The sequence below is a fragment of the Pipra filicauda genome, unplaced genomic scaffold (assembly GCF_003945595.2).
Source record: "Pipra filicauda isolate LSUMZ 115617 unplaced genomic scaffold, ASM394559v2 scaffold529_size498821_pilon, whole genome shotgun sequence".
NCBI lineage: Eukaryota > Metazoa > Chordata > Aves > Passeriformes > Pipridae > Pipra > Pipra filicauda.
The window spans coordinates 52,633-74,920 of record NW_024104675.1 but is presented as its reverse complement, the minus strand read 5'-3'; the positions used below and the strand labels follow the sequence as shown (position 1 = coordinate 74,920).

The following is a 22,288-nucleotide window of genomic DNA, read 5'->3' as shown; positions in this document are numbered from 1 at the left end:
GGTACTTACATCAATGGTCATGATATTTTCCCTTTGATTCGTTGTGTTTACACCCCAAATCAAAATAGTCCAATCATTTTTTCAAACAGCTTTGTAGAAACATCACTTACTCTGACTGTTCCATTCTTAAAATCCCATTTTTCAAACTAACATAGCCTATAGGTTCAGGATCTGAATGGAGATGTTTGAAAACACCTGCAAAACAGGTTTTTGGTGTTATAATTATTGTATTTTCTGGTTATAGCAGTCAACGAAAATTAGCAGTACATTTTCAAAGAAGTCCTAGCATAACTTCTGGTTACCAGGGGGGCTTCTTCGGGGAGTCTTCTGTTGAGAAAATATTCTTTTCCTAAAAAAATATCAGGCTGAGGAACAGAGACAGGAATTCATGTCTCCTGGTTTTCGCCTGCAGCTCACTACAAGCAGAAAAATCCATGGGATAGATACTCAGTTTCAAAGCCATGTAACTGCACTCCTAAAAGTGGCCTTTACCAAGTTTTTCTGCAAGTAGAATAGGCCAGTAGCTTTTGTTAAAACAAACAGTACTTTTAACAAAGCTGGTTGGTATTTTTTTTAATCCTGAAACTAATCACAGTGCATAAAAATACACTGAGGACAACAGGAAGCATCGGCCCCAAACATACAGCTTTCCTGAATATCTCCATTTCCTGGCCCTCCATCACCTCAGACTGTGATCACATCCCAGTTTATGGTGAGCTTATCCGCATGCCTCCCACATAAGGCAGGAGAAAGTTACTGCTTAGAGGAGACTCAGAAAGACCATGCAGTGGGTCATGCAGAGAAAGCACAGCTGAGCAGGGAGCCAAGCATCAGCTCCCTACCATCTTTGCCCAACAGCCCCTTCTTTGCCTGTTGCCTCCCCTGAGACATATTTATGACACTTCTTCTTTTCACTCTTTATTGTTCTTTGTAGTTTAGCTTCTACCAACTTACCTTTCAGAGTGCCAAGATGGGGTTTCCTTCACACTCTTATCTTCTTAAGGACAAGTTGCAAGCCAGAAGTCAAGATTTCAAAGGTGCTGGAGCAAGCAGGACACTTAAGCTAATGAGGCGGGAGTGAAGGTTGGTTGGTCCACAGCCCCAACAAACCTGAGAGGCAGGCACTCACTATCTTCCTGCCCAAATTTGCATTTTGCAGCCAAATAATTTTGCAGCCACTGATTTGAGAACAGCCCATTAGACTGCAGCCCTAAGTGAGGAAGATTCTGAAGGGAGAAGACACAACAGGTATATATATCTCCAGAGGTGAAAGAGACTTGCTTGTGACAAGGCTGTGACCACAGGCAAACTAAACTGCATATCAAGATGAGAAATTATGTAATTCTTAAAGGCAAGACTAAGTGTAACATTTCAACCTATCCTGCCTACTCATTGTTTAAATGCCAGGTGTGTAGCTTGCCAAATCTTTACTTAAGCTTGATTTTAAAAAGCCCTGTCAGGCTGCAGTTCTCAGACTCTCCTATCTTGGGTTGACTGATACTTTACAACATAAGCAGCCTACAAGAGGAAAGTTTAAACCACACACCCCCAGTGGTTGCACAGTGTAACTGTGATGTGCATTTGGATTAAAAACAACTCTCATCAGTGAGTTATCTCTACAGTCAGGTAGAGAGCTGTGAGCATCCTGGCTCTCATGGGGATCATGGTACATGGCTAGGGAAGACCGTACGGGCAAGGCAGGCCTGGAGAACAGCCATTATAAAAGGCACCACCACCTCTGAGAGAAGTCAAAGGTGCAACAACCTGCAGCCTTTCATTTCCCCTGAAGCTTCCTTGGCTTTAACACCCACAGGAGAGCAGTTTTGCAGCTGCTTCTCAGCTCTTGTTGTTGGAAGCTGCTGTTCTGCCTCTGATGGATCTGACAGAAGTCTTCACAGGACATGATGCAGCATGTCAAGCAGCTGTGTGCCATTTTGACAGACACCACAAAGTAACTAAATGACTTAGATGTGTTAGCAACAGTAAAGATTTCAGGCCAGCAATCTTCCAAACTTCCACAGGAGAAGTGGATGAGTTGGAACAGTAGATGTTCCTTGGCCTGTAACTTTAGCTCTGTCCCCCACCCTGTTACACACAGCTGTATCTCAGGGAATGCAGTACACAAACACCAACAGGCACTCAGCTAGCATCATTTGTTTAATAAAGTCTTTTCTGTCTTTAAAAAAGTTTACAGGACACATGTGTTCCACATGATAAAACTACCAGCAGCTGATCTTTCCTTGTAATAACTTAATCCATGCAGAAAGACCGGACTGCCTACCTTGGAGTTAACAGCAGCTAACAACTGACCAAAATACACACAGATCTACACACTGACATGGATACAGGTAGCACGTGACACAGTAGTATGAGAATCAATATACAAGCCTTGGAGAATTTTCAGAATTCAAGTGCAAGTTTAAGGAAAACCCCTGATTTATTTTTTTAAATGGAGCTTATGTACTGAATGTTCTGCTACAATCTGCCTACAGTCACCCTTTATTCAGCAGTCATGTGAAAACACATACACAAAAATGTTAGAAGTCCTTTTCACTACTGATACTACACATTAACAACTAACTCTGATAGCACTGCTTTGGTTGTTTCAATACAGAATGATAGGTTTCTAATGTCTTAGTTCTGTTTTCCCATTTTCCATCCTTTTCCAAAGTCGTTGAAGAGTGTTGCTGAGGCGAATATTGTGTTTTTCTTCAAGAATCCACTGTTGCTTTTGTATAAGAAACTGTGGAAGGCAAAAAAACAGGAACATTACTATAGCTAGAGTAGCAATGCAGTAGGATTCCTTCAAATCCCAAAGAGAAAAGTATCTTTATTTATTGTCACAGCATGAAAATTAACGCTAGGTTATTTGTTTATCACATTTTAGAAACGTTCAGCTCCTTAAAAATTCAAATGTTATTGGAAAGACTGGACTGACCAAAGCACTCTAGAAGGTCTACAAACTTGTGCTGTCTAAAATGTTCTTATTTCAGCACACAACCTGGAAACAGGGGGCAGAAAACTTGTATCCCTGTAGCACAGCAGCAAGGCCAACAGTTGCTGAGAAATAATAGTACATCATCACTTCATTTTCTAAGAGCACATTTTTCTTCCCAATGTGCCTGCTCATCTCCAGGATCAAAAGAGGAAGATGCAACAAACATAGAGGCAAAGAGAGCAGAACTCCTGTGATCCTAGCTGTTGTACCATATGACAATCCACTTCTGACTGCAACTCAATTAAAAACAGAGCCATTTCACACCAATCTTGAAGCTGCTCTTCACGAGGCCAGGACTTGAGAACTTCTTTGATCCCTTTGCAAGGTAAATCTAAAACAAATTTCCAGAAATCTATTCAATGCCTTAGGCAAATTGATTTGCATTAGTACCACTTCTGTAGAACAGAAATAATCCCCCAATGTCTGACCACTAAGGAAATTAATAGATTAAAAAAAAAAAAAAAAAGAAAGAAAAAAAGAAAGAAAAGAAAGTAACTTTGGGAGCAATGTGTGATGCTGAATAGTATCAGCCAGACTGAACTCTAGGGACAGGAAAATGAGAGAAAGGTTAAACCTCGATTTGGCAAAGCTGTTAGTAATTAAACTGCACAGCTGGCTCAGGGCTACAGTGCGCAGATGAGGTTAATAATACTTTTTTGAGAGCTTAGACATGTTTGAAAAGTCAAAATCAGCAGTGTGGCTTTTCAGGGGCAGGGAAAGGAAGGTAATGAAAGCTGCGTCCTGAAGACTTAAAACTGACAGGAAGAGTATGATAAATACATATCTACATAGGCAGATAATCCATGGCAAAGGAATTGCATCTATATTCAGTCTAATTCCATTCACTCATGTCCAGGTGTGCCCTGCAGGTCAAGTGCCTGAAGGGAGAGAAGATCTGCTGCCAAACTCCAGCAGCAAGTCTGGCTCTCAATGCCTGGCCTCATGTCCTTATTAGATGGTGAAGGTATATGAAATAGCCTGTTACCAAGTCATTCTGGGAAAGAACAAACCCAGGATGGATGGGTAGGAACCATGACAGGAAGATGCAGTTCTGGCCTGTCTCCAACTTCTGAGTGGTTTCGCACTTCCACTGCCAGGGACCATGTGTTATTTGGGCACTACAAATGGTGGGGGCTGTTCCAGAATGACCTGCCTGCTAGGTGAAGAGAGAAATATAACTGTGTATCTCCACTCTGAAGAATACAAAGCAGGATTCTGAGTTATATCACTGCTGTATTATAAGATCAAATTCCTAAATTTCCTGAGTCAACCTGGAAACAATCATGGCTGGCCAGACTCACAGACACACCTCCAGCCAATCACACAGCTGGGAAGAGATTTTCACCTACTCCTACATTCTGGTGTGTGACTGCAGACAGAAGCAGAGATTACCCACTAGCAAGTATCAGAATTTCACCTTTCAGCACTTCTAATGCAGCTCTCTGCATGTGCTGCTTCAGTAAGACACACAGGGTTTAGAGACTGCCAAGCAGGAGGCCACAGCTTTACAGAGGAGAGGAAAAGCCAAACCTGAGGCCTGCTTTGGATGAGCTAAGGCTCTCTTTCCGAAGACACATCTCCTTCTGCTCCACTGCTGGCGCTGGGGTCATCCTTGTTTCGGGGGGCATTTCTCTCTCTACTTGACTCAGAGGGCACCTTAGTTCTGGTCTTCTCTTTTCTTTGTTGCTGTTTTTCAAGTTTTGTCAGCTAGTCACAAAACAAGGAGAAAACACTTCATGCAACAAAACCATTCCAGATGTCTATTTATAAAAAATCACAAATGCGAGCATTTGTATAAAACTTGCAATTTGGATTCACGTCACCAATACATATATCAACAAAACAGGAAAGAAAAAAAAAGCTGAAGACTAGGATTTCCAGAAATTTAGAGAAGACAGTGAATTATCACCATACACTAACACAATCATCCCAGAGCATAAGAGAAGTGCACATATTCAAAGAACTACTCTCACTTTTCCAGGGTTCCTTCTTTGTCCAACACAATCTGTAAACGTGGAAAACAGTAAAACACAAGGACCACAAGAGAGAGTTGGATTCCACCAAACTTCTGTTTTGAGCTTTAAGTGGTGGTTTTGTAGTTTCAAAGATGCTGACAACAGATGTGTCCCAAGTTTGGCCATCCAGCACACAAGAATAAATTCATTTTATTATTTATCCAGAGAAAGATCCATGTGAGCTTTAGTATCACCTAGGATATACAATAACCATGTGAAATCAAAAACAAAGACAAAACCCTCAGCTAACTCTACCCTTGCCACCTCTCAGTAGAAATGCTTTCAAATACTACTAAGAGTCAAGCTAAGTTGCCCACAGCTGTCACTTCATCTCTTTCTGATTTTTCAGAGAAGTAAATTTTGGGGATGCTACATACTGATAGCTACTTAAATCATCACACTTTGCACAATTTATCTGTGTGGATTTCTATAATCTAATGATTTTCTTTTTAACACATTATCTGACAACACACTCATTGACAACATGAATGCTACTCTTCAACCAACAAGACTACACTGTTATGTGACATTTTTTAAGTCACAATAATAGAATATTTATGTGGAATTCATGTCTTCCTGACATTTAAAAATGTAAGTTACTTAAATGTCAGTCTTCAGAAGTTCCTATCGTTTAAAACTAACATTTCCAAGGGGCATTACGCAATTATTTACCCCTCGTATCAACCAAGAGTGAGTACACTGCTTTACTGTACTGATACAGGCAGGTTCAATAACAAAGATCTGCTACAATGCTTTCATTCTCCTTATCCTTCCCACTACAGGGTCTAGTTTCACAATATGGTATGAAATATTACATGGTTTATTTCTTTCTGGACCATAATGGAACAATGGTCCCACAGAGATCAGTTCAGCGTCTTATCAGAATATATGCATTAAACACCGAAACTGCTATGTCAATTCCAGCCAGAATTCCACAATTATTCATAATGCTTTCAAAGTTCAGTGGGCTTTTTTTCTGAGTTGTCACCACGTCACCTCCCCAGGTAACCTGTAAAACCTCATCTTGCTCCATTTCTGTCTGGCTACTTCTATTAGCCACAAATTCCTACAAATAAATACAAAGTACATCTCCCTAGTCTCCCCCAAAATATGATATACACTTACAAAGCATTCTGGGCACAACTAAACTAATCTCAGCAATAATCCCAATAAACTTCATCAAGACAGCACAGAAATTTGCTACACTCTTAGCCCTTGGATAATTACATTTACCTCTGTAATTATGCAAATGGTTGTATGCAAGTCCAAAAAGAATTACCCAAAATTGCTTCCCCAGTTAAGGCCAGAAACTACAATGCTTGTGATTTGTTAGTACAAATGTTTGTTAGAACATTAGGGAAAATCCTTCTGCTTTCTGCATCACAGCCAAGAGTGAAGAGAAATATCTGATCTCCCCTCATTCTCCAAGACTGTGTAAGAAATGTAGTCACTATTACTGAACTCAGTACAGAATCATCGCATATTGACCTTCTTCCCTTTTATGCCTTTTTGTTTTCACATTTCTTATCCAGTTTCTAATCCCTGGATTTGTTTTGACTTTCAAGTAAAATTTCTTGTACATCTGACTTACTAAAAAGATGTTTTAAGAGCTCAATTAAATGCCAGCAATTTTTGACTTTTTTACTTTTCCATTCACACATCCAAAATTCAAAAAAAAATCACGAATCTTCAGTAAAGGCTCAGCAATCACTGGTGTCTACTGGTGTAAGAATCTTCTGATTTACTTCATACTTTCAAATAATTTGCTTACTATTAAATCAGACCACAATGAAACTGAGCAATTCACAACAAACTAAACTCTAGTTGCTTCCCCTGCTTACTAGGGTTTCACAAACAGCTGTGATACTCTCTTTCTTATTTGTATATATATAGACTCACACATCTTATATATGTTATATATACCCATATACATATTTATTGTACAAGGAAGACACATTTATTTTTAATTTTTTTATTAATTTGATTTATTTATATCCCTCTAGCACAAGGAATAAATAATATACATTTGAATTAATTATTTTTATTAATTTTATTAATTACATTGCAAATGAATTATAAATTTCAGATTACCAATTACAAACACAGACAATCTCTCAGACAAAAAGAGGTATTTCACTGCCACATTCAATGACAGAAAAGAGCTATTCATCAGCAATTATGTGTCTAATTTCTTTTGGCTAACATCATATTAAACACTGCAGGATGGTTCAGTCATCTCTTCTGGCTAAAACAAAAAGCAAGAACATAAAAACCACACCATCCCTAAGACTTAGTTCCCATGCTACAAGGAAATCAACAAAAAAAAAAAATGCCACGGGCAGGGAAGAGGAAAGAGAATGACATTTTAAACTGGCTCTTCCTCATCACATCTTGTATGATGGGCAAGTCAATGGTACACATGTAAAACAGTATCAGGAAAGGATGCCTCAGAGCATCAGAAACAGCAGTGCCTCTGACTGTGTGTTAAGGTCTCAATATGAGCTAGAACAGATACCCAGTAACAGTTAAAAGTGCTGCCAGTTTTCAAGTAACAGGGTTCTTTGAAACGTGGTGTAGATCAAACTCTCAGTGCATCCAAAGCACACAGGGCTGGATTCCTTTATCAATGTCTCTGCCACTGTAAAAGCTCACCCATTTCTGTGACAGCCAAGAATCCCCCAGACCAGGACAAGCAATGAGCTGGAACCCAAGGGGGCTCATGAAATGTGCATGGGCAACACACTGCAAAAGGCAGGAGAGCAAACTTTACTCTTACTCTCACTGCAGACTGTCCAGTACCCACTCAGATACCCATACAAGGACTCTGACCTTTACACAGGCTTTAGGAACGCACTCAGTAAGTAGATCCTTGGTGTATCCTTACCTTAGGACAAGTAACAGTGTTCTAAGCACATCCTGCACAAGAAGCCTCATCTCTGCTGATGAAATGAGTTTTAAGGAGGAATGGAAGCCAATCAGCAAGCGAGACTGAAGCAGAATCAGACATTCACACTAAACAAAGATTTCATGCCAGAGAAAGTTTGAAAACCAGCATCCTTCCCTTACTTCTGTCCATGTTGTGGTCACCAGGAAAGTGTTGTCAGATGGGTAAAGCAGGCAGCCTTGAACTGTGAAAGCAAAATCCTTACACAAGCCAACATTCCCCAAGAAAGAAATGGAACCTTGAAGAATCCTGCACACCTTGGTGATTCCTCTTGGGTTATTTAACACCTACACACAGAGCAGTGGGGTAAAAGCTCTCTGAATCCTCTCCATTCCAGTCAGAAACTGCACTGTGCCATCCTTTGGGGATCCACCCACCCTTAGGTCAATGATTCCCACTGACTGCTTCAGCAAAAAAGATTGCTCACCAGTTTTGCCCTAGAGACCATGACACCATGGGCTCCATCTCATATTCACAGGCAGCAGGACACGATGCTGCTCTCCATCTTGCCACTATGCAGTCAACTGCAGGCTACAATAAAAGCTGCTACACAAGGGATATGGCACCTGCACCTGAGACAGAGCCCTGCAAGAGCATGGAGAACTGTGCAGAACACATTGCCTGATGGCATGGAGGGACCATGTCCTTTCCTATTCCACAAAGAGTTGTAGTGGCAAAATCAAAGGGTTGATACCACCACAAGTACCACAACTAAACCTCAACCTTAACAAGTCATAAACATGGCACCTGAAAACACGGGGCCGTAACCCTCTTGATGGTTAACGGACAGTTCAAAGGGGACATCAAAGCACTCTGTTTCTCTGCCAATCCAGCTTTCTGCAGACTATTTCCCAGGCAAATCAAGCAGTAGCTCAATTCCCCCAAGTGGGAATGTGAGTGCCTGAATCTACAAGTAGTTCTCACTCCAAAAACAGAGCTACTGTTGCTAATTATGCACAGTTTGGCCTGAGAACTCGTGCTAAAACTGTGAGGGTACAGAAAGAAAGACCAGAAACAGAAGAACTACTACTTTACAGTCTTGCTCCACTTCCCCTCCTGAGGAAGCTGTAGTGAGCAATGAGGTCAACCCTCAGCCTCCTTTTCTCCAGACAAACGTAGAGTTCTTTGCTGCTCCACACAGGACATTCCTTGCAGCCCTTTCACCAGCTTTGTTGCCTTCCTCTGGATGTATTCAAGTACCTAAACAACCTTCTTGAATCGTGGGGCACAGAACTGCACATAACACTCAAGGTGAGTCTGCACCAATGCTAATTACAGCTAATCACCTCTTTAGACTGGCTGTTTAAATTTGATACACCCCAGGATGGGGTTTGCCCTCTTGGCTGCTCAGGCACACACTGCTGACTCCTACTGAGCCTGCTACAGGCTAGCCCGTCACACCAGATCCTTTTTGGAGAGCTGTTCTCCAGCCACCCCTCTCCCAGTTTATGTTTTTGCCCAGCACTGTTCTGTCTCAGCTGCAGAATCCAGCATTTGGCCCAGCTAAATATCATGCCACCGATGACTGCCCAATGCTCCAAACTATTTAGATCCTTCTGCAAGGCCTCTTGTCCTACAAGAGAGTCAAGAGCACTTCCCAGTCTGGTATCATCAGCAAATCTGCTAATGGTGCATTCAGCTCCTGCATCCAGACTGATAAATATATTGAACAGAAGGGGTACCAAAATTAAGCCCTGAGGAACACTGCCGGCGACTGATCGTCAGCCAGCGGTAGCCCCACTGACTACAACTCTTTGAGCCCTGCCCTTCAGCCAGTTCTTCACTGTGTATCTGCTTATTTCACAGCTGGAGGACTTGTTGAGAAGAATGCTGTGAGAGACAGTATCAAAAGCCTTACCAAAATCCAGAAAAACTAAATCCACCACCTAACCTTCCTCCACTATGCAGGTGACCTTATTGTAGAAGGGTATCAAATCAGTTGGACAGGACTTTCCCTTCTGAATCCATGTTGACTCTGCCTGATGACTGCATTGTTCTTTAAATGCCTTTCAACAGCACCCAGTATGATCTTCTCCATAATTTTTCCAGGTACTGAGGTTAGATTAACTAAATTGTAGTTTCCTAGTTCTTCCCTGGTGTCCTTCTTATAAACTGCAGTAACAATTTTAACAAGGTTAAGTGAAACGTTATACAAATAAGATTGGTGTGGCCTTGCTGAGGCACAGTTGGTAATAACAAGCCCTCCCCCTTCTCTTTCAGCCTGGAAAAGTCACTGTTGTGTTTAGAAGATGAGAAAACCTCATTACTGCATTTGGTTTGCAGCATAACTTGTGCTGTTCCTAAGAAGAGCTAACTCTCCTCTCCGCTCCAGACTTAAATTTGGGACTTAAATTGCTGTTCCCTTTTTTCTGACAAAGAGGCATGTCTCCAGTTCCATCCAGTCACCCACATGCACAAGCTCCTACATGGCAAGAAACTTCACTAAAAGCTGGCAGGGGTGGTTGTCCAGACACATTAAAAACATCATTAATGAGTCATGATTAAACAGCAGCTTTAATGATGAGGAGGAATAAACTGTAAAAAGCTTTTTTGCATTACACATGCACAACCTTTACCAGGACAGCAGGCAGCTATCAACAGGCCAGGGAACTGAAGAAAACAATGAAATTATTTACTTTTCAGAGGCTGCATAGGAAGGACGAGGTCCTTGTGTCTAAGGAAAGCTATACTGCTTCATAACAAGAATGCTACAAATCTGCAAAGGATATACATCACTCTTTCCAGGCAGACCTTCTGGGTCACTTACCTGTTTAGGGTCAACAGTGGCAGCTGGGGACTCCAGCTCTATTGTTACAGGACCATCGTTCTGGATGTGTACCTGCATGTAGGCACCAAACTTGCCATCTGAAAAGGGAAGAGACAAGAAGTGCTGAGAGCTCTTGGAAGGATAACACATACCAAAGTGTTCAGCAAATGTGCTACCAAAAAAAAATAAAAATACATGAAAGGACTAACATACTGCAGAAAGCAACTAAGAAAATAACAGTGTATGTGCACCCAGCTATGTAGTCTGGCATTCAGAGATGATAAATACACAGCTAAGTATAGAAACATCCACAAAACAAACCAAGTCTACAGATAATCAAGGTGCTCACAGTTCAGGATAGGGGGATAGTTCTCACAGTCAGGAGATGAAATTTTAAAGGATGTAACAGCTAAGCCTAAGGATCCAGTCCAACTAACCAGCTGATGTTTTGAAGAAACTTTATACATAGGCAAAAGATAAAAGCCTGTTCTGAAGCATTTGTCATAGAATACTCTAGAGCAAGGAACACTGATGTGCAGCTCAGTCCCAATCTGCTACAGCCATTTCTACGTTCCTGCTTGCAACATAGGTTGTTCTTTGACAGAGTTTGGCAAGAAAAGGTGGAAAAAAAGACACTGCCTACTCCTTCAACCTTGCTGACTTCAGAGGAATACACTTCTGAAATCACAAATGTCTATGTCATTTGTCATCAATGGCATTTATTAGCATACCAGCTGAGGCACAGGCCAGATTCTTTGTAAGCATTTGAGAAGGTTCTATGATGACAGAGCTATGACATTTTTATCTTGTATAGTTTAGAAAGGCCATCCTGTTGTATGCTGTCTTCTCCTCACATCTCATTTTTCTTTGTCCAAACTTCGTTGCTTCATTTTTTCTAGTCTAGCTCTCTACTCCTCAAACTCAACCCACCCCTGGCTGAGCCTATTCTGCTCACTACCACATATTCTCTTCTACTGTCCTGCACACCTGAGCAGCCTTTATAGACTTTCCTGCAGGGACAGCAACAAGAAGAGATGTTCCCGTATCACTACAAATGCATGGAAGAGAAAAAAAGTGTACTGCAGCAAACTGACAGCAGTTATCCAAAGACTGGAGCAGTCTCACTTACTGGGAAGGCAGGCCTGGAGTCAGCTCAGCAACCCAACCAAAACAACTTCCAGTACCACCTTGGACAGTGAGCAAGAACATGCTAAAAGCCATAGGCTCAAACTTCAGTGACACAACCACCACTGGGAATATTTACATGAGATTTTGTATAGCTACACAGCACACCTGTTGCTTTCCACAGCAACAGGTGATGTCCCTGACTGAAGAGAGATCAAGCTATTCTGATTTTTCACAGACATGTTACTGGGGACAAAGAGCTCTCAGAGAGTTCCCAATGTTTCCCTGTCACATCCTATAAGTCAGACAGAAGTCTGATATTTGCTTAAAAGAAAAAGGAAAAAGAAAAGGCATGTTCAGGCCTGTCCAACACGTATGGGCCATATCACAATCAATCTACCACCCAACTGCTTTTTCAAAAGCTGTATGCCACAAGGCACCCTATGGAACTAGAGATACAAGCTCTGGCAAAGCCAAGAATCATAGCACTGTACAAAAGTCTGCTGCCAATATTTCAGCAGCCAAGGAAAAGGTTCTGGACTGATCACTGAAGAGTCACAGCAACATAAATGCCAATGGAAGGGGGGGTAAGAGCATGATTTGAGGGATTTGTTTTATTAAAAGACCTGTAATTTACTGCATAATTTTACCAGTTGCTGTCCTCAGATGTTTTGCCCCATAGAGGACATGGCTGAAAAGAATGCATGGCTCCTGCACACTCTGTGCTTTCCTCATGGGATGCTTCTGGATTTCTGTTCTGGCAGCTCTCTTACACAACAAAACGAGGTTCCAGTGGTCCCTTGATTCCCACAGCTCTTTTCAAGAAGTGACCTCACTGTAATACAGCTTTTTGTTCTGCAGCTTTTGGGTCTGATCTTGCCTGAAATAACACGGTAAAGATAAAACCTAGTTTCAACATTTCTTCTTAAATCAATGCCTAACTCCTCCTTAGGAAGACAACTTCTTCAGCAGAATCTCCCCCAGTGCTGGCTGTCTGCCTCAAATACATGCTCCTGCATTCCTTCCCTTGTCCACTGTTGTGTCAGTATGTGGCAATTCATATAACCTTTCAGAAGGGGGGGCATCTCTTATTTGTGCATTATGGTTTCCTGAAGAGGTAAGTTGGGAGACAGCCTAACTCCCCTAAATCAGACTGACATCTGTGGAAACACTGGATGTTGCATTCAGCTAAAAGCACATGGGGGGAACACATCACTTCTGCAGCACTCAGGCAGACAGGATGCAAAGTTCTGCCCTTGAATGCAACTTCTGAAACTCCGAGGCAGATAAATCCCACTTCTGTACAGCACTGCAAAGAAACTGAAAACATCATCTCTTTCATCTCTCTGTCCCGAGAGTTTGGATTGATTTTCACTTCTCAGTCAGAAGGAGAGGAGGAGAAAGAATCCATCCTCCTTGCATATTGCTTGTTACCCCAGCAACTTCAGGTAGATTTATCATATGACCCTGAACTGTCCATGGGAGACAATAATAACTTACCCTTAAAAACACTATTTCTTTTCATGCTTTTTATACAATAATGCACTTCAATGTAGTAAATCTTTCCCCACTTTTAAGACTCCTTGGCTGATAAATTCACCTTACAACATCTTCTGCAATAAAACAGGATCCTGGAATTATAATTAGTGTCAAGTTTATTCTGCTGGACATCCATCTCTCCAAATTCCTTGTCTCTAAAAATCAGGCATGCATACCTTCCTCAGAGGTAAAGAAGATCTTTATCTATGGTGAGTCAGAGAGGCCACATCTGAGATGTAAAAACTTGAAAAAGAGATATAATTTACTTTCAGAATATTTTTGAACCTATCTCAAGCCTTATGACCCAAAAACCTCACACTGGTTTTATTCAGGAGTTACTTCTAAGCTTGTCTACTTAGAAAGTTATTTTTAATTAACACCATGCGATTATCCTTGCTCCAGATAAGAACACTTATTCTGAAGTGACAACACTTACAAAGGGAATTTAATCAAGGAGAATAATTCTGCTTTCAACTTGTACCAAACCTTAATCTGACTTAAACTCTTCCTTGTGGAACAATCCTCTCATATTTACTGGGATATTACTACTGAAGGAGCATGACATTTCACACTCTTTGCCATGCTAATCCTTACTGCCTCAGAACACTAAATGCACATGCAAGGCAGAGAGCAAAGGCCCTGACACATAACCTCTTCCAAGATTTTGTTTGTCAAATGTTCCACTGCTCTGGGTGTGAAAGAATGGTTTGTGTTTCTCTTTACTGAGCTCCTAGCTGGAAAGCTCCAGACAGACCAGATAACAGACAGAGGAGCTGCCTGCCCAGCATCTCTAAGTAGCACACATAGCAGCCTAACTTCCAACAGCCAAATTATCTACCGAGAAAAAATAGGAACCAGAAAACACAGGGCTCTTAGGCAACAGGACACGACATTTATTGATCTATCTTTGCCTCAGCTACACAAATTCCAATTTCAGTGACTACATTACTCCTCTAAAACGCATTAAGCAATTTGTAAGATCAAAGGGAAGGGCACCTAAAGCAATCCAGAGAACCAAACTCTAATCTCCCAATAACTACAACTGTGTGTATGTAGGGGAAATACATGAGTAGAGATTTTGTAGACAGCAGCTAGAGCCTCAAGCTGATACACTAAACCTATTTAACAGTCCAGCCCCTCATTTACCAGAGCTCCTTCTCAGGGCCCTCCCACCACCCTTTGTAACCCAGTAGCATGTAGGGCAGCCCCCAGCAAGTCAGGTTTTGATTTCCTCAGGACTTTTCCAGGACAGAATTCAGTATGTTTGCATGCCATAGTAAATCACAGATCAGGAATTACAATTTTACAAAATTATACTTCAGCTCAGGGTAACTGTAAATTCTGCTACCACAGGATTTGGCCCACTACCTATGAAACTGCCAAACTTCATAAACTTTGCATGCACAAAAATAAATAGATAAAACAAACAAACAAACAAAAGCACTAGCAAAGCAATTGACACAACAGAAACTTTGACCTAACAGAGTCATAACAATATAGTCTGGTACAGCTTAATAAAAAAGCAAAATCATAAGTTAACACGTAGTTCCAGTGCTGCCAGCAGTTTTAAATGCATGTGTTGTCTGACACAATACCACAAGGCAGTCACTCTTATGTTTCTATGTTTTCAGCACAGAAAGAAAATGCAGAAGTTTTAGCTCTTTTTGCAGAAAGTACTGGCAAGCAAGTGCCAAAATATGGGCACTTAACAACAGTGGCTATGCATTTCAGGTATACAACTGCTATTCACTGAGAGAAGTTCAAAAAGCCGCTGTCAAATTATAAACTGATTGAAGGTACTTCAGAAACAGAGCATTTTCCAAAGCCCAAGGACAAAAAAGTAGATATACAGAGATATATCAATTTTTCCACACCTCATTTAAGTGAAAGAAGAAAGTCCATATTTGCTTTTAGTTTCCCAGGACGTAAGTGTCAACTCAATCAAATCTCACCAGAGCAAATCTTATTCTCACTAACTTGCCAGGAAGTTCTGTTACCAGTTTCTGAGGCATAGGAATGGGTCCTAACTTAGTCAGAACTCATCAAAGATAAAGATTCAAAAAGCAAATATTCTGAATTAGTTAGAAGTTTTCTATATTACCAACTAAAAAGGATGCAGGGAAGGGGTATGAGAAATGCATTCCTTATCATGAACAAATGTTGACTGGAAGAACACATCAAGCTACCAGAAAAGAGGGACATTTTATGTGTGCATTTCAATGTGCCTCCTTGGAAAGCACTGAGATAATTACCCTAATCTTAGAGTCAATATAAAAATTAGCCTATAACTCTTTCCCCAGCTACCAGTTTTCTGTCTTTTTTTTTACTTTTTTCCTCATAACGAAAGTAAGGCTGACCATTATCCATTAACAGCCACCATTTAAAAAATAGTCTTTTCTAGGTACTTGTCTTCTGGTCAAGTGTAGCAAAAAATCAAGTCTAAATATGAAAATGGACAGAGAGAAATCAGAAAAGCAAACAGAAAAGATTAAGAACAACAATACCCAGGGAAGCCAGGCATTCTCCAGTAAAGAGAAGACTGTTGCATACGTGACATAGAGTTGAGAAAAGATAGCCTAAATCAAATACTGTTCTCAAACAACACATTACAACTCCCGCTGTCGTCATTACCATTTAACAGGATGTAGAAGCAAAGTGACAGATGGAACTATCACACACTGGTGACACCTTCAAGCCTGACTCAACATATATCTCAGAAAAAGTGCTTGTCCTGGGTTAATCTAACTACACAGCACAAAACATCCAGCTTTTGAGGGAGCCTGACCTCAGAGCTTGTTCTCATGGCTGCAGCCTCTCTGCGTTACGTTGTCAGTCATTGCTCATGTCGTGCAGCCAATAACAACACAAGAACATCCATAATTCTTAGTGTTCCAGAGGAATGACAGGAAATGGTTTGGTTAGAGGAAGACTGGAGTGATCACCCTGCCAGGCCACTAGTGAAAATACCATAACATCCTCTCAGCTACTAGCATATAAAGACAGCTCCTTTGCAAGTGTCCTAGTTACAGGGGCTGAGAGCAGTTTATCACTATGTGGGTATAACCAAAACCGTATTCTACACCCTCTATGTCATTTCTGATGGACTGTTAATAAATAGATTGTTTGCAGCAGCTGCCCAGGGCACACCTGACACCTCAGGCTGGGTGTTAAAAAAACACTGTGAGGCAGGGAGTGTTCCTTTGTCTTCACACCAATGACTGGGCTGTGATAACTCCCCTCCAGGGAGGCATTAACACCTTCACACCCAGCCTGAGAGGTCATCTCCGCTAATGGCCCATAATGGACTGTCATAACAGGCAGCTGCAACAACCTAGACCATCAAAAATTCCAAAAATATCCCATGACTCACAGAGTTAAATCACCCATTGTGAAACTCCCCACTATAGGGGAGGTACTGGGCATTCCCACCTAAACCTGAGCATATACAAACTCTGGGTTTTGGGACTTCTGGTACCACTTGTCGGATCCAGAGGAGGACCAGAACTTCAACAGGACTGCAACTGCCACTTCGACAAGACTGCAATCATTACTTCGACAGAACTGCCACCATCATCCAGAACAACAGGTTTCCTTTCCTTTTACTTTGCCCCCGGGAGGGGCCATGTGGTGCTCAACACAGGGGCTAATGAACACTGTTCTGTTCCTGTCCCAGGGTACTGAGTTATATATCTGTCTTTGGGGGTTAAAACCAGTGTTTTCTCTGTATCATTGAATTTATTGTAATCTTTTTAGTAAATTGTAACTCTGACTTGTAATCTCTCTTGAGTTGGGTTCACTTCTCCCCCCAGTTCACTTTTAAACCAGCACAGCAAGACAGACAGAAAATCACAGAGTAAAGAAATCAACAATCGGGAAAGAACACATACAAGAAAGGTACGGTGGTCACATCAAGGACCTTACCAACCTTCAGTCCTTACCTTTAATAAGCTCTGGCTTGTAGGCTTTTCTTAGCTGCTCTAGGAAGTTGTTATAAAAACACTCTGCCTGCTCTGTGGGCATTGCCATGTGGTAGTCAGGCTTGTTTCCTTTCAGGATGCACTGGAGGGTAAATTGGCTCACACACAACACTTCATACTGTTTATCCATCACACTTTTGGACCAGTGCTTCCCACTCTCATCTTCAAATACTCGCAAGTTCAAGATCTTTCGAACCCTAGTAGGAAAAAGATAATTCTTAAATTGTCCCATGAGGAATCAACAGGTACCATACAGAATAAGATAACAGGAAAGGCAGATGCATATTCATTCTTTCTCCCCATAACAAGATATCCCTTTGCACCTTCATTCCTAAGCCGTGGAAATCTCGTCACATTATCAGAGGCATAACCAAGACAGCCCTTATACACCTACACAATGTTGTCAGATCATTAATCCACACCATCGTTTCATGGAGAATGGGATCAGAACTGAATAACTGCATGTTATAGAGTGACGTAAAGATGGCATAGTAAGTTAAGAAAGCTCACTCTTTAATATCTGATTTTATGTGTCACAATATTCCTTAACATGTGAACAGCTTTGGGAATTTTAATCCTCCCACCGCACTGGAAAATCACACTTAGTATGAAATGAGATCATCCTACACTGTAGTTGTTGCCAGTCATGATTCACATATACACCTCCTGCTTTGTCACTTCCTAGCACTATTCCCAAACCAGGCCCCACAAGCCAGATAAGGGCAACACTTTTTCATCAGGAGAAGAGGAAGGCAAGGAACAGGGCAGAACTGCAGGTGGCAGTAAAGTGGTGATTTGGACTTGTTTGAATTTTGGACCCATTTTTGGCTCTAATACTCAAGAGAATAAGAGGAACTTCACAAATGGATCCTGAAAAGCAACAGGAGGACTTGCAATCCAGTCCGTGTCAGGACTTCGATTGGTAACAGGACTGCAAGCCACTCTCCTGTCTTTGGTTTCTTCTCCACATCTGCAGCATCAAGAGAGCACATCAAGTGCAAAGCATTTCAATTCCAGTCATCAGCCAGGCATTCTATATGGCACCAGAGGTGAGGCCGTTAGTATAAGATAAAGCTGAGACTTTGTTATGGTCTAGCTCCACAGCTTTGCCATCACTAAGGCACAGTCCCAAGAACCATCCTTGCCAATCTGTGTGTGTCAACAGCAAACAGAATTAACTTCTGAATGAAATAGATGGTTAAAAGCATCCACTGGAAGACCCCAGCAGAAGGTTTTAATCATCATCACTGCTCTGTTTTAATCTTAGAGGTGTTTGTTGTTTCACTTGCAGGATTACTAAAGTTTCCTTTAATAGGACCTGAAAAACCTGGTTAAGCTGATTTCTTTCATTCCTTTTTCTCAGATGCTGGCTTCCTGCCCTTCCTGCATCAGTCATCCCAACAACCTGGTGTTGAGAGCACAGTCACTGTGGATCACCTGCATGTAATATTCAGAAGCATCCTCCACATTCACCAAGGTAAGGATAAGAAACAATGACAGAGCAAATGTTACACACTGAGCGAGGCAAACAGTAAGGTAAACCAATGAAGCATGTCAGAATAAAACCCCCTTCAGCTCTGCTGCAATTCTCTACAAGTTTCAAACGTTTATGTGAGATCTTTGGTGACATTCAGGTCATATCCTCAGTCTCTTACTTTCTGTGCCACATCTGCTAAGGGTTGTTTTCACCATCCCTCACATTCTTCTCTCTTCACTGCTTGAGCCTTTCCTCTCCTTGACATCAGTCAGCTCCACCACCTGTTTCTTCTTTGCCTTTGTAAAGACTGAGGTCAGTCTTAGAATAATGATCTGTCTGAAGGAGACAGAAGAAGCCCCTGGAGAACTCCTTCTTGCATGTGATTGCTGGCTGAATTACGCTATTCTGTGGCCATGGAACAGATGGCCAGAGCCAGTCCTCAAGGCTGCCAAAATTGATTCATGTTTCCACACAACTAACTGACAGGAGTATCCTGCCTTTTGGAAGAACAAAACTTCTGTGCAAACTAAAATGAGAGTTTGAGGTTTCTGATAAATCCCATCCTTGAAGGATGGATTTCTTCTGGGTAAATTCATGCAGTAAAAAGGACAGACAGCTAAAAAAGGGAAATCTGAAAAACCCAACATGTTGATTCTTCCTTTTTGAGTCTGCTCTTGTTAGAAAACACAGAGACAGGGAACAGAAACAGATTTTTCTCAGTGGAACATAAACTAAGAACTAACTAAGAAATTTGTATTCAAGGTAAAATCTCAAGAGGAACTAACAGGTAAACCTGAATCTCCCAGTAGGAATAAGCAATTTGTTTGGCTACTGCACAGGTATCAGTGATTCAGTATCGGCAATAAACAAGTAAAACAGCACAAGGCAAAAGGAAATAAGCGACTTACATGTGCTCCAGCTCTCTTTGTGTATCTTCCAAAGAAATGCCCAGCAGCACACAGAGGCCTCGTCCTATTGAGCTGATCTGTTCACCACCCACTGGGGAAGGAGAGGGGGAAAAGTAAGGTTAAATGCACTGTCTTGTTTTATGACACAAGTAAGTACTGCTTTCAGCTGGAAAACTCTTCATCCACCAAACAGCATTTCCAAATCCTGCTTATCTGTGTTAAGTTTGTAGAGATTAAAGATCACATAGAAGCATTCTTTCAAAAGCTTCCCAGTGTCACTTCTTTGTGAGCTCAGGATGCTTATTCCAGCATCTAAAAACTGTTGAAAGATTTTTACTACTGCTGGATCAGCCGTGCTAACCAGAGAAAAGGCAGAACTCTCTCCAAGACTTGTAAAAATTATCCACCTGGTTGATGTCACTAAGTTTCTCAAGTTCTCTACTCCACCATTCCCTTCATACTTTGTATTTGTTGTGAAAAGGTGACTTCTACCTTCTACCCTCACGAATTTTTTTAAATATGACTTGTAACAACCTGCAAATTCTGCCCTTCTAATTTGGAACACAACCCCTTTAATGACATTTACAATAAAACACAAACCATCCAAGATCTATAGCGTTTTCCTAAGAAATGTTTTAAATTATCTTAAACTGATTATCTTAATTTAAATTATGGACCGTGGTTGATACTGAGATCGCTGTAGTAAGATTAGATGCAGCCTTAAAACTGAGATAAGCACCAGTTACCCAGCCGTTAAAACTGCATCCAGGTTCATGACTGGGGAAAAAAGCTCCAAACATTCTGTAAAATGAGAGGAGATCAGGTCTCCAGCAAAAGCTGAAAGCTTGTGTCTCTGCACTAGTGGCCATATCAGGACTATTCCCAATGGGCAGAAGCAAACCAGGGGGAAAAACTCCTCACAAAGACTCTTTCCATTGGATCTGGGTATGAGTCCTCCAGCTTAGAAATCTGTTCTGCTATGTACAGCACTCTCTCCCTCAGAGAGTGACATCTCAAACTCTTCAACAGCCAGAAGCAATAGTTTAAATTATTCCCCAGGGAAGTGGCAGTAAGTCAGCAAGAACTCCAGTGCTGATGGGGACTGACCACTGTTGTGGCCGCAGTACCAGCTGTGCACAAAAGCTGTGCCCCTTACACAAACATGCTCTGTCAGTGATGACACACAAGCAGAAACTGTTTTATAGCGTGAAGGCCATCCTGCTGCACACTCCTTGACCCCTGGGCCGCACAGCAGAACTCACTGCCTCACGTGCAAACTTCTTGGGGATTTTAAGCATGTCAAGCACAGAAGGTCCAACCAGTGCAGTAGCGGGGACATTCCATCAGGACACACCATTCCAATCGGCACCAGGGCTACTGACCCAGGCAAGCAGTGCCCAGTGGCAGCAGGGACAGCACCACTGACACACACAAGCAGTGCAAAAAGGGGCCCCAGGCTGCACTGCCAACGTGCTTGCAATGCTCCGAGGTGACTGTGATTGTACTGCCAATGCACAGGAGCCACAGGAGAGGGAAACTGGGATGGCACTGCCACCACATACACGCTGCATGGAGGCACCCTTGATTACAGTGCTGACACATTCGCTGGGGGAAGGTGATCACAGGCTCACTGCTGACATGCACACGCAGGACAGAGACAACTGTGACCGTGGTGCCAGCACGTGTCCATGGTGCAAGGAGGCAGATGGGATGGCTACTCTGACACACACACAGGCAACGTGGAACAGTCACCGGTTCAGTTCTGCCACGCAAGCAACCGATGCAGGTGGCTGTGGCTGTCGTGGCACACATGCAGGAGCGAGGGCTCGCAGAGGGGATGGCACTGCCAACACACACAGCGCGGCAGTGACCAGGACGGCCCCGCCAACACGGACACCAAGCCTGACAGAATTCAAGAAGCGTTTGGACAAAGCTCCCAGGCACATGGTGTGACTCCTGCGTATACCCTGTGCAGGGCTAAGAGTTGGTACTCGATGATCCTCGTGAGTGCCTTCCAACTCAAAATGTTCTGTGATTCTCTGAACGCAAAGCAGCAATGCAAAATGACTGCGACTGTGGTATGAATACAAAGGCACTCGAGGAGGCGACTGCAGCGGGACTGCCAGCCCATGCCGGCAAGGCGAGGATGTACACAGACCTCGATACACAGACCACACACGCAACCCATGAGGGAGCTCGGCTGGGCCCCCGTGGGAGAAGCAAGCGAGCCGGCCCACGCCAAACCCACGCAGCGGGACAAGGAAAGGGGAGCGCACACATGCATACATACACACACACACACACACACATACACGCACACACACACGGCCGCCCCCAGCCCTCCCGGCTGGGGCGCACTGACCTGTGACGCTGGCCTGGGCCACCCGCTGCACGATCGCCTTCATGGCGCAGCGCGGGCCGGCGCCGAGCGGGGACAGGCGGCGGCGCCCGGCAACGGCGGCCGCTCCCTGCCCGCCGCCCGCCCGCACCGCCGCACCGCGGCCGGGAGGTGCTACTGCAGCCCGCCGGCACACCCCC

The 22,288-nt window shown here is 42.6% G+C and overlaps 1 protein-coding gene across 1 annotated transcript; it reads right to left on the bottom strand.

Annotated features, from left to right (window-relative positions):
* Positions 1-2,139: 2,139 nt before the first annotated feature.
* DTD1 (D-aminoacyl-tRNA deacylase 1) lies at positions 2,140-22,216 on the bottom strand. Its single transcript, XM_027748345.2, has 6 exons — positions 22,113-22,216; positions 19,751-19,841; positions 17,327-17,562; positions 10,725-10,822; positions 4,529-4,705; positions 2,140-2,743 (listed from the first exon to the last, which is right to left on the bottom strand). The coding sequence occupies exons 1-5, from the start codon at positions 22,153-22,155 to the stop codon at positions 4,550-4,552; spliced, it is 624 nt and encodes a 207-aa protein (XP_027604146.1). The 5' UTR covers positions 22,156-22,216; the 3' UTR covers positions 2,140-2,743; positions 4,529-4,549.
* Positions 22,217-22,288: the final 72 nt, after the last annotated feature.